This window comes from Bos indicus, chromosome 15 (genome assembly GCF_029378745.1).
Source record: "Bos indicus isolate NIAB-ARS_2022 breed Sahiwal x Tharparkar chromosome 15, NIAB-ARS_B.indTharparkar_mat_pri_1.0, whole genome shotgun sequence".
Taxonomy (NCBI): Eukaryota; Metazoa; Chordata; class Mammalia; order Artiodactyla; family Bovidae; genus Bos; species Bos indicus.
Window position 1 is genome coordinate 65,922,654 of NC_091774.1, and position 13,609 is coordinate 65,936,262.

General features: G+C 37.7%; 1 protein-coding gene across 4 annotated transcripts in view; it reads left to right on the forward strand.

Annotated features, from left to right (window-relative positions):
* The window catches only part of PDHX (pyruvate dehydrogenase complex component X), a 75,682-nt gene that overhangs the window by 15,667 nt on the left and 46,406 nt on the right, over positions 1 to 13,609 (forward strand). For all 4 annotated transcript variants that reach the window (XR_011570909.1, XM_070804029.1, XM_070804030.1 and 1 more), the window contains exon 2: positions 7,540 to 7,620. Coding sequence is in view for 3 of the 4 variants with exons in the window: in XM_070804029.1 (XP_070660130.1) it covers positions 7,540 to 7,620 (81 nt within the window). In the remaining variant the exon portion in view is untranslated. The remainder of the gene's footprint in view (positions 1 to 7,539; positions 7,621 to 13,609) is intronic.

Sequence of the window (13,609 nt, forward strand, 5' to 3'; positions counted from 1 at the left end):
ATTGGAATGAAAACTAACCTTTTCCAGGTACTCTTTCTGCCCCCTTCTGATGGCTATGTCAGAAGCTTTCTCTATCTCCTTTATACTTTAATAAAACTTTATTACACACACACAAAAAAAACAAAACTAACCTTTTCCAGCCCTGTGATCACTGCTGAGTTTTCCAAATTTGCTTCCATATTGAGTACAGCACTTTCACAGCATCATCTTTTAGGATTTGAAATAGCTCATCTGGAATTCCATCACCTCCACTAACTTTGTAGTGATGCTTCCTAAGGCCCACTTGACTTCGCATTCCAGGATGTCTGGCTCAAGGTGAGTGATCACATCATTGTGGTTATCTGGGTCATGAAGATCTTTTTTGTATAGTTCTTCTGTGTATTCTTGCCACCTCTTCTTAATACCTTCTGCCTTTTTTTAGGTCCATACCATTTCTGTCCTTTATTGTGCCCCTCTGTGCATGAAATGTTCCCTGGTATCTCTAATTTTCTTGAAGAGATCTCTAGTCTTTCCCATTCTATTGGTTTTCCTCTATTTCTTTGCATTGATCTCTGAGGAAGGCTTTCTTATCTCTCCTTGCTATTCTTTGGAACTCTCCTTTCAAATGGGTGTGTCTTTCCTTTTCTCCTTTGCCTTTAGCTTCTCTTCTTTTCTCAGCTATTTGTAAGGTTTCCTCAGACCAGTTTGCCTTTTTGCATTTCTTTTTCTTGGGGTTGTTCTTGATCACTGCCTCTTGTACAATGTCATGAAACTCCTCCTTCCATAGTTCTTCAGACACTCTGTCTATCAGATCTAATCCCTTGAATCTATTTGTCATTTCCAGTGTATAATCATAGGGATTTGATTTAGGTCATACCTGAATGGTCTAGTGGTTTTCCCTACTTTGTTCAACATGAGTCTGAATTTGGCAATACGGAGTTCATGATCTGAGCCACAGTCAGCTCCCAGTCTTGTTTTCGCTGACTATATAGAGCTTCACCATCTTTGGCTGCAAAGAATATAATCAATCTGATTTCAGTATTGACCATCTGGTGATGTCCATGTATAGAGACTTCTCTTGTGTTGTTGGAAGAAGGTGTTTGCTATGACCAGTGCGTTCTCTTGGCAAAACTGTTAGCCTTCGAGCTGCTTCGTTTTGTACTCCAAGGCCAAATTTACCTGTTACTCCAGGTATCTCTTGACCTCCTACTTTTGCATTGACTCCACTATAATGAAAAGGGCATCTTTTTTGGGTGTTAGTTCTAGAAGGTCTTGTAGGTCTTCATAGAACTGTTCAGCTTCTTGCATTCCTGGTTGGAGTTATTGCAATGCTATTCAATAGCTATTGAGCTATTTCAGTGGGGCTATTCAATAGCTATTGACCTGTTTCAGTGCTAGCAAAGTAATGCTCAAAATTCTCCAAGCCAGGCTTCAACAGTACATGAACTGTGAACTTCCAGATGTTCAAGCTGGATTTAGAAAAAGCAGGGGAACCAGAGATCAAATTCCCAACATCCATTGGGTCATCGAAAAAGCAAGAGTTCCAGAAAAAGATCTACTTCTGGTTTATTGACTATGCCAAAGCCTTTGGCTGAGTGGATCACAACAAACTGGAAAATTCTTAAAGAGATGGGAATACTAGACCACCTGACCTGCCTCCTGAGAAATCTGTATGCAGGTCCAGAAACAACAGCTAGAACTGGACATGGAAGAACAGACTGGTTCCAAATCAGGGAAGGAGTACATAAAGGTTGTATATTGTCACCCTGCTTATATAACTTATATGCAGAGTACATCATGCACAATGCTGGGCCGGATAAAGCACAAGCTGGAATCAAGGTTGCTGGGAGAAATATGAATAACCTCAGATATGTAGATGACACCACCCTTACAGCAGAAAGTGAAGAGGAACTAAAGAACCTCTTGATAAACGTGAAAGAGGAGAGTGAAAAAGTTGGCTTAAAACTCAACATTCAGAAAACTAAGATCATGGCATCCAGTCCCATCACTTCATGGGAAATAGATGGGGAAAGAGTAGAAATAGTGAGAGACTTTACTTTCTTGTGCTCCAAAATCACTGCAGATGGTGACTGCAGCCCTGAAACTTAAAGATGCTTGTTCCTTGAAAGAAAAGCTATGACTAACCTAGACAGCATATTAAAAAGCAGAGACATTACTTTGCCAACAAAGGTCTGTCTAGTCAAAGCTGTGGTTTTTCCAGTAGTCATGTGCGGATGTGAGAATTGGACTATAAAGAAAGCTGAACACCGAAGAATTGATGCTTTTGAACTGTGGTGTTGGAGAAGACTCTTGAGAGTCCCTTGGACTGCAAGGAGATCCAACCAGTCAATCCTAAAGGAAGTCAGTCCTGAATATTCATTGGAAGGATTGATGCTGAAGCTGAAACTCCAATACTTTGGCCACCTGATGTGAAGAACTGACTCATTTGAAAAGACCTTGATGCTGGGAAAGATTGAAGGCTGGAAGAGAAGGGGACGACAGAGGATGAGATGGTTAGATGGCATCACTAACTCGATGGATATGAGTTTGCGTGCGCTCTGGGAGTTGGTGATGGACAGGGAGGCCTGGCGTGCTGCATTCCATGGGGTCACAAAGAGTTGGGCACTACTGAGCTACTGAACTCAACTGACCTTTTCTGCTTTTTTAAAATATCTTTCCCTTTAAACTTTTTTCTTTAGTTTTTGTGTTTAACTTGCCTATTTGTCCCACACCATCTAATACTTACTTAGCACAGTTTCTGGTATTGTCAGTCACATCAGCCGATTTCTCAGTTAATGTACTTTTGTAGTTTCTGTATTTCTCTAGGTGTGTAGGTTCAACCTGTCTCCCAAAGGTCTTGTCTTTTACCGCTACAGAGGAGACAACCTCCAGTCTTCTGTTGAAGGATGGTGGTGTTACTCAGCACTTAAATAGCATTCACCCAAGTCTTCAAAGGGCCAGTATTTCCAAAGGTCTCAGTGCTGCCAGTTCTTGGACCTTTGGGAAATTCTCATATAAACCAGGTTGATTATCTCAAGTTTTTCCACTTCTGGTTTAGCATTCAGCTTTCTTAGACTTTCTTAGTCAATCATTTGTCTTACTATCTACGTTATTCACTTTTCTGCTTCCAGAAGTGTTGTTCTACTGTTCTTTCTTTTCTCCCTGTTGTTGTGAGTTTATGTCTAAAAGTAACAAGAAACAAAGAAACAAAAAGCATATATAATAAAGCCATCAACTAGAGACAGGTACTGTTGTCATTTTGGAGTAAATCCTTTCGGTCTTTGTGTACATACAAGCTAAGTAGGTAGAAATTGGATTATGCCGTGTGGGTGTGTGCAGTCGCTAAGTTGTATCCGAGTCTTTGCAACCCCATGGGCTGCCGCTCTGCTTCCCTGTCCTTTACTTAGGCCATGTATACTGTTTGAGGGACATCTTTCATGATGTATGTTACTTTAAATACTATATTCAGACAAACTATTATGCATATGTTTTCTGTTGTTGCTCATTGACATTTTCAATCTATTCTTATATCAAAATAGGTATTTGAACAAAGACCGGTGTGACATCTTTACCTTTCTTTATTCAGTACTGCAGTGTTAATATTACTTTGTGCCCTGGTACTGATTTTGAAATTCCTTGTACTTCATATGGCCTTTTTTCATCCAGCCTGCAGGTGGCAGAATTGCTTTATCTAAGCAGAAAATTTAAAGGTCAATTTTATTTAATGAGTTCTTGTGTCAGAAAGAGAAGTGATTAAATGAAAAGCTTTCTCTCTATTAGGAAATAAGCAAATTAAAGAACAGAGAGCTGTGCTAATAAAGTTCTGGGTAATTTATTTCTTCGATTTGTCTATCCTCACTTCATGATTTCTGTGTTTGGATTATAGTCGCGTTATGGAACAGAGCATGACCCTATGTAAATTGTGGAATGTCCCTAATTGTTAGAGTGATGGAGCTTAGATCTGCTTCATATTAGCCACCAAGCTATTTGTTCTGCCTTTGTATTTTAAGAGTTTGCTTATATTAATCTTTTTTTTTTTTTTTTTAATCTAGAGACCTTTTAGAATTGTTGTGTAGATCTTCAATTTAAAACTTTTTAAATAGGTTTTGCTGATCTATGAGTGTTTTAAAATTAAAGACATGCTTTAGAGAATAAGAAATTAAATTAATGCACTATATTTGCAGTTGAAAACTGAATTATGCTTTAGAAAGATCAGAACATCAGATGTGAAGAAATTAGGAATTGTTTAGAAAAACTGCTATAGATTCAGTGAGTGAGTGATTGCTCATATGCTCAAATGCCTGATGAAGAAGGTAAAGCAGCAATATACTAAGGAAAAACGTGTTCTAAAAATATAAAATATATGCTAAAAAATGACAGTGCCATTCTGTTGAGGCAGAATATGAGATTAAAACAGTTGTGATGGATTGATGAGACTCTAAAATCAGTATATTTAATGTAAACTGGAAATGTACATTACTTTAGTTACCTTAAAATATTTTAAATATTGTCTTTAACTGCTACAGCAGGGCAGACTTATCAGCCAATAGATATACTTTTTAGCTTGATAAAAAGAAACACTAAAATGACTACAAGAGGGTTAAAGTCTTAACACAATATGGGGTATTTTTTGAGTACTAAGTGAAGTAACCTGTATGATCAGGGAAATAAAAAGCCACATTTCCTTTATTATAGTAATATGAATATGAATAGGAACTATAGTTGGTGCCCATTTCAAGGCCTCCTCAGTTTGCTAGGAGAAAGATAGAATGTACTGCTTACATGAAATGAGAAGGGAAGTGATATATAACTTCTAATGGAATTAAGCAATGTTATGTACAGGTTAAAATTCAAGGAGTCTAGAAAAGCCCATACTATCTTCAAAAGAATTGACGGCAGCCATCAGATATTACTTATGTGCAGCCCTTCATTCAAAACTGGTATTATGTTTATGTAATTACCTTCCCACTGAAAAAAATATATTTGGAAAAGATGTGTATAGTCTTCAGGGAGAACGAGGATATACTAGAATGAAATATTCATTTTCATTAATAAATTAATACTTCCTTTTAAAAATGATTTTCTAGCATGAGAGTCTGAGGATAGATTGGTCAGATTAATCAGAAAACACATTCCACATTTTACTCTCCATAAGTCAGTATAATCAATCAGGAGATAGTACTGAATAATGGAAATGTCCAGAATGTCTTTGTTTTTTTGTCACCTTCATTTCAGAGAAGGATAATGATCTATTACAGAATTTTTATGTTTTATTGTCATTATTCAGAGAAGCAATTCCAGTTCACCCATGAAGGGTGGCTATATGAGGAATGACGTTTTTATTTTTAAAATATGAAAATTGTTGTGGTTCTTGATGTGGGAATTCATAAAATAATGTGAAATTTTCATAGTAAAGTACTTAATGTCAGAAATAATGGAAAATGTGATAGTCTCATAGGTGAGAGATTATAATAGGAGAGAATCGTAAAATAAATATTAGTTGTATCATGGCACCTAGAACCAAGGTATAAAAATATTGAAGAGAGACTTTGTTTTGAGAAAATCGAATTTGTGTTTGTCATACATCAGAATCTGGACATAGAATCATTGCAGCTCATTTAGTTTGCCTCCTTGTAGTGAAACTATGTACGTGGTTGTGAAGTATTCCATCTCATAATGTCAGGCTTGAACTTTTAATAGAGAGGGATTGTTAGGCTATTTGATTAGACACATGAAGAATACTCACATTTGAATTTCTGAGTGAATAGGCTATAAATAACCGATGACTAATTAATTGATGGTCCATATTGGTAAGGATCATCAATTATTGATGAGTGGTAATAGAGTGTAGGAGAGTACAGCCTTGGGAGTTAGGCAGAATTCAGATCCCTCGATCAGGGGCTATATTTTTCTCATATATGAAATGGGTGTGTTGACTTAGAATTTGGCTTGGGCTCTATCACTGTTGGGGTATTATTGAGAGTGATGATTCTACATTTGTATCCTTATAGTTTAGTACCAGTTGAGAAAGAGGCAAAAAGTCAGTCGGGTGGAAATCAGAGTAACAGTTTTAACGCTGATGATTTTGTTCAGTTGGAAAATGTGACTTAAGTCTGTGGCCTTCTACAGTTGGACTCCTGAGTACAACCCCTATGTAGACTTTGGCCTTTTGTTTGAGAGAGAGTTTGTGTGTATAAACTACACATCCTGAGTAACTTCCCAGCACCCACTGGGCCTGCTGGCAGGAACAGAGGGAGTTGGACTTGCTGTCTGCTGTGAAGGCGGGTCCGTTGATGCCTACTGCATAGAAGAAGGGAAGGGAAAATGCAGGCTCCCTATAGGCAGGCAGGTCTTATAATGAGAAGACAGGCAGGTGTATTTGTTCGGGTCCTTTTCCCAGTCCTTTAGAGGGGAGTGAATGAAAAGTGCAGGGAGGACAGAAGCTTCCTTCCAGGTATTTCAGAGATGGAACTTCTTTACCATGAAGCCATGGGAACTCCCCATTTGAAATTACATAAAAATTATTTGTTTCCCAAAGGAAATGTTTAACTTTATTTAACATTAGTATTAAATTTCCTTATTTCCAACCCCAAAACATCAATGGGGAGAAAAAGTCCTGTTCTACTCTTTTCCACATTTGAAATATGCTAGATGTGATATGTTTTGCTTTTTTATGTCAGAGAGGTGAATAATCTAAGAAGAGAATAAGTTTTGTAGAGGATTTCAGGGAATGTAGTTTGTTACTGTGGCTGCTGCTAAAGAAGCACCGGAGTGGGTAACTGTTTATTAGTATAACCTTCCCGTAAATTGTAATGCAACAACTGTGTGCTCTGGTCCTGGAAGGTGGAACTCTTGGAAGCACATCTGGCAAATATATGAAATATCTTCTTTTTTGATACTTGACGGAAAAGTAGCCCTGCTTTATTGAGAGGTCACGCTGGCTTGAGTCTGTCTTTTTGGATCCTTAATCGAATTCTGGTATGGAACACAATCTCAGATTAATTTAATTACAGAAGTTCTCTTGCCAGATCATCCACAACAAGGCAGACCTCTCCTTTTCACACTTAGCAGCAAGAACCCATGATTCTTGAATAGTATGTAATGTTAGGTGAAAGTAAAAACATAACCAGTTTTTTGAAGTTTAATCTTGATTATTCTGTTGTAAATCTAATCTTAATTATTGTGTTGTAGGTTATCAGAAACCAGTTTATTTTCTTTTTATTTGCCTTTTCCTTTGGTTGTTTTACCTGTAAATATTTTTTTTCTAGTGACAAAAGGGGAAGGAGAAAAAGATGAAACATAAGTCAACTTTTTTTTTTTTTAATCTTGTAAGCGCCTGGCTTGAAAATATGCATAGAGGACTTGGGGGAACGATGAAAAAGGAATTGAAAATATTCTGGAAAAGATTACTGAACACTTAGTTTGACCAGTTGGCTGTCTTTCAGACTGGAATATTTTTTTCCTCAGATTGAATTTCATATTAATTTACTTGAACTTTTTGTTGATGCCTCGTGAGGTGTATTACTTATTGTGTTTAATCTTTCCTTTTTCCAATTTCAGCTGATCCTATTAAGATACTAATGCCATCACTGTCTCCTACAATGGAAGAAGGGAACATTGTGAAATGGCTGAAAAAGGAGGGTGAGTAGTGCATTACTAACACCTGTGTTATTTGATCATTTTTGTTTTTTCCTAATCTGCTGGTTTACACAATACATGATATACATGAAATGATCGGTTCTTATGCTTGTTAACCTTTATTGTTTAAATAAAAATTTCTTGTGGTAATGTAGCAAAGGTTTTATGGGGTTAGCCTGTATCTCTGCTTTCACAAGCAGAGAATGATCAGCTATTTTAAGGCTTTTTTGCAAGTTTTAGTTCTTAACACTTCCTTTAGTTTCAGCATCATAAAATTGTCAATTCCCTAAAGTTAGTTTGTTACTTTATAATGACTCTGTGTATGTGTGTTTTCCTGTAACTAGGCAATCTGCTTATAAACTTCACTGGAAAGAACACATAAAAAAATACTAAAAAAAACTTACAGAAGAGCAGCAAAGGAGAGTTGTAGAAACATGTTACTAAGATGTTGAAACATGTTATTAAGCCTTTGTAATTAAAACTGTGGTATTGGTGCATAGAAAGACATACTACTAGAACTGAGTAGAAAATGAGGAAATAGACACAGATGCACACCATTATTTATAGTTTAAATAGTGAAGGAAGATGATACTAGATTTAGTCCTTGTGCTGTGCCAGGGATAAATTACAAATGACTCAGTCACTTAATGTACAAAAATGAAACTGGACAAGTACTAGGGAAAAAAAAGCTAGTGAATTCCTCTGGAAGTAGATAATTACCCTAACTACAACTCAAGCTCCAGATGCAATAAAGGAACTACAGATAATTTGATAGTAAAAATAATAACTTTAGTATAGCTGAAAACATAATAAATAGAGTAAAAAAGTGACAAAATGGAGAAGGGTGTTGCAGTTTTTAACCACAGAGGGTTAATATTTCTAAAAAGCACAGAATAAGAAAACTATCAGCTGGGCAAGATATAGGAGTAGAAGATTTGCAGAAAAGAACTACAAATTGCCTTTAAACACATGAAAAGTAATATTTTGTACTAATAAATACACAAACTAATACTACACTGATTTATTATTTCTTACCAATCACTTTAATAGAAGTTTAAAAGTTTGATAAGTTATCCTTTTGATGAAACTAGAGGGAATGGGAGGAAACAGACACTCTCAAACACTGCTGGGGGAAATGCAAAATGGTATAATCCCTTGTTCAGTTGCTCAGTCATATCTGACTCTTTGCAACCCCATGGACTGCAGCACACCAGTCTTTCCTGTCCTTCTGTGTCTCCTGGAGTTTGCTCAAACTCATGTCCATTAAGTCGATGATGCTAGGGAAGAAAATTTGTCAATACCTAGAAAAATTACATTTATATTTACCCTTTGGCCAGGCAGTTCTATTTCTAGGGATCCTATCTCAAGGCAAAAATAAGAAAAGATACACATGTGAGGCTATTTATTACAGCAGTGTTTGTAATAGCAAAAGGTAGAAACAGTCCAGCTGTGGTCAGCAGAGTTTGATGAATAACATAGACTATACCCACAGCTATAAAAGGAATGAAGAGTATCTCTGTATACTATTGTAGCGAGACCTTCAGGGCAGAAAACCAAGGTGGAAACTGGTAGATACAGTATGTATCATTCACGAAAAAAAGAGATAGGAGTACTAATATTTGGAAATTTTAAAACAAAAAAAATTAACAAAAAAAAGTGGTTATCTATAGTGCAGTTGAGGAAACAGTGTGGTGAGTGGAGAGAGTAGACGCTAGATTTCTCTGAATGTATCTTGTTTGTCTCCTTAACTTTAGAACATATACATATTTTGCATAATTTTAACACAATTTAATTTTAAAAGACTTCTAACCGTGGAAACCAGATGAAGCAGAAGGACCTAATTATATGCTGACTAACTGATACAACAACCATGCAGAGAGGGGCTATTTCAAATGTCAGTAAACTTGACTGTATATACTGCTAAATTGTAACTGAAAGACAATGACATCTCTAAAAATATGAACTGTTTAGAGTAATTGTATTATAGTGGTTATGTTGGTTGTCTTTGTTACTCTAAGGTTTTTTAAAATGTGTTTTATGGGATAAGGCAGATGAGTGATTAAGCTGATATTATTGGGAACCCAGCCTTTGGGTGTGTTTTAAAGGAAAACATATGAAAGATGGCTATGGTTAAGGAAAGATCCTGTGCTGATTAATTTTCTAGCTCTTTTCCGTGGCAGGGCCTGGAAAAACGCCAAGCCTGCTAGCGATGAGCACCCCTAACAATGAGACTATAGTCGCTAAATGCCATTTCCTGCTGAAGTTAACCAGAGCTTCTTGGAAAATAGCTGCTTCCAGGTCTGTGGCAGGCAGTGTACAAGATGGAACGTGAAAGTCGCTCAGTCATGTCTGACTCTTGTGACCCCCATGGACTGTACAGTCCATGGAATTCTCCAGGCCAGAATACTAGAGTTCTCTTCTCCAGGAGATCTTCCCAACCCAGGAATTGAACCCAGGTCTCCCGCGTGGCAGACAGATTCTTTACCAGCTGAGCCACCAGGAAAGCCCAGGAATGCTGGAGTGGGTAGCCTATCCCTTCTCCAGTGAATCTTCCCTACCCAGGAATCGAACTGGGGTTTCCTGCTTGAACATATTGTCAATTTAGAAAGCAAAACAGTTATCAAAAACTCCTGAAAGTGAAGTCACTCAGTCATCTCTGACTCTTTGCGACCCCATGGACTGTAACCTACCAGGCTCCTCTGTCCATGGGATTTTCCAGGGAAGAATACTGGAGTGGGTTGCCATTTCCTTCTTCAGAGGATCTTCCCGACCCAGGGATCGAACCTGGTTCTCCCACACTGCAGACAGACTCTTTACTGTCGGAGCCACTGGAAAAACCTTTCAAGCTAAGTTCCCCCAAAACTCCTGAGGGCATCTTAATGGACTCAGGACTCAAAAATGGGCCAATTTGTGGATCAGTAAGAGTGATATCTATGGTGTATTTTGAAACACATTAAATATATTTGAATTCAGAGCTTTCAAAAATTCTCCTTTAGGGAATGCCAGTAAAGTAACTCATTTTGAAAACTGACGATAAGTGGAAAGACTCAAGTATTGTCCTTGCCTTTCTTCTACGAATTGTAGCTCAGAATAACTAAGTGCAAAGAAATTTCTAATTAGTGGCATATTTCCCAATTCTTAAAAGATGGAGGAATGATAGAATGTCACTGTGTCACAATTTTGCAGACTCTGATGAATTAAGGGATATTGCCAGTGATCATCAATGGCGTGCTATTATCACAAAAAGAGAGAAAACCAGCTAGTACACCCCACCAGCTATAAGATTGTCTTGCCAGAAACTTGAGCCAAATGTGGTCAAGCTTATAGTTCTAACACCAATTTCCAGGAGATATAGAGGATGTATTCAGTGACACCATGAGGAGTATAGCAGCATAATCCAGTTCCAGTGTAGGGACCTTATTTTGTTTATGATTCAAGTAACTAAAACATTTGGGCACATTGGAAAATTACGTGTTTAATGAGATTAAGGCATTAATCATTTTAGAGGTTTAATGGTACTGTGATAATCATTTTAAAAATTTTATCTCTAAGAGATATGAGTTGAAATACTTAACGTATGAAATGACAGTATGTCTGGCATAAACTTCAAAATACCTCTGGTGGGAGGATGAGCAAAGTTGTTCATGAGTCAACTGACAGTTGTAAAAGTTTCTAAGTTGGTTTATTAACTCTCTTCATCACTTCTGAGATGTTTCTGCTAATCTTTTCTAAAGTTGTACAGTCTGTAGCCTTTGGGATATAACTTGGAGTGAGAAACTACTCTTTCCTCAGCTTTTTATAAGCTCAATGTGAATTTTGAATCTTGTTAGTAAGAGAATATTTGTTGTAATAGTACCTAAGCTGTATTAATCTCTTCCTTATATAGAAACCATTTTACCAGATTTTTTAGAATGTGTTTACTGAAGTAACATTGGTTTCTAGCACTGTGTATTTCGTGTGTACAGACTCATATTTCTTCTCCCTGTGCTGCGGTATGCTCACCACCAAAACCTTAAGTCTCCATCTGTCACCATGTGGCTGATCCCCTTTACCCATTTTGTGCTCTCTGCCTTCCCCTCCCCTTCCCCTGATTACTAGGTAACCACTCTTCTGTTGTCTGTGGCTCTGTGTTTGTTTGATTTATTTGTTTTGTTTGTTATATTCTTTGTATGAGTGAAATCATATTTATCTTTCTTTGCATTATTTCATTTAGCATAATACCCTCAAGGTCCATCCATGCTGTTGCAAATGGCAAAATTTTCATCTTTTTTATGACTGAGTAGTATTCCATTAAATAATGTATTTATGTATATATCTCACATCATTATCCATTTATCTGTTGATGATCACGTAAGTTGTTTTTATACAACTTAAGTATTATAGTAATTCTTGTAAATAATTATTTTGCCAGATTTTAAATACTTAGTATGGTGCTTAAAAAAATATGACTCAGTATATGGAGGCCAAAGAGATGAGGATGCTACAGTGCTCGTGGTACAAAAGAACAGAGGAAAAATTACTGTGGAGGAAGCTGGAGAAGGAGACGTTTTATTTTTCTGGCAGCTGGTTTCTTTTCCTCTTTTGTTTCTGTTGTCATTGCCATGTACCAGGTATTGGCTGTGGGATGGCTTCTTTAGCCATCTCCGTGTGCTTTACTCCTCCTGCAACATATTAAACTTTTGGAGAGTTGAATTTCCATTAGGGTTTGTTGAACAGATGTTTAGCAATATTGACCATATGAGTTCCCCATAGCCATTATTATGCCTCAGATTGAGAAATGATAAACCAGGCATTAAACATGTAAAGGGAAGAGGAATGAGTGAGCTGAGAATGAAGGACATGGTCCGGGAGGACTGACCCCAGCGGGTAGCCCTGAAAGGACTTCTGGGGTCTCTGTGAAATTCGGTGGGCACAGATGTCATCCAGACAAATGCTGGTATTGAATGGTCCACTCTAGTGCTTATGAAGTGGTATAGAGAGGGTTTAGGCAGTGGGCAGGAGTTCAGAGTATGACAGGGCTGTGCTGTGATTCTAGGAAATGAGCCATTCATGGCAGTGACACAAGTGTTGGGGCTGGGAAGCAGGCTGCAAGTGGAAGGAAGTACAAGCTTGGAAGTATGAGAGAAAAGTGCCCGGTTCTTGTGGGTAAGGGGCAGGACTGGGGTGCTCGAAAGGCAATGAGACAAATGATAGAATGGGCCTTGCAGCCAGAGTTTGGATCTGTGGGCTGGGCCAGTACAGGAGATGAGAGGTATGACACAAGGAGGCTCTTTTGTGACCCCGTGGACTGTAGCCTGCTAGGCTCCACTGTCTGTGAGATTTCCCATGCAAGCCTACTGGAGTGGATTGCCAGTTCCTTCTCGAGAACATCTTCCCAGCCCAGCAGTAGAACCCAGGTCTCCTGCATTGCAGGCAAAATCCTTACCACCGAGCCACCTGGGGAGCTCTCTAAAGCCATATGCTAACAGACAAATATACTTGTTTGACTTGGAATTTAAAATGCCTGCTCTGTTGAAAATGTTCTCTCATAGGCCTCTTCTCATGAGGCTTTGGGGGTTCAGATTTGTAGTAGTTGCCTTTTCTGGAAATGCACAAGTAGAGGTGAAGCAGTCTTGGGCTGATAGTCTTCCTGGATTACTTGGCAGATGCCATTATTCTGGAAAACATAGTCTCTAAGCCAGTTCACACAAGATTCCCAGATAAAGTCCCACTTTAACCACAAATTCACAATTCCAAATTTAGTAATTGACATAGAAGCTCCCTTTTAGGAGCAAAAGTCATTAGACATAACAAGCAGCAGAATTAGACCTCCAAGAACTTCAGTTAATTGGAATTACTGCATATTTCAAAACATATGTTTGAAATGATAAAACTTGTAAGAGAAGGAATTGAAACTATGAAAAAAGACAAACACAATCCAGACAGATTTGAAAAAGACAAGTAGAACTTCTAGGAATGAAAAATATTGTCTCCAAAATTAGAAAATGTAAAA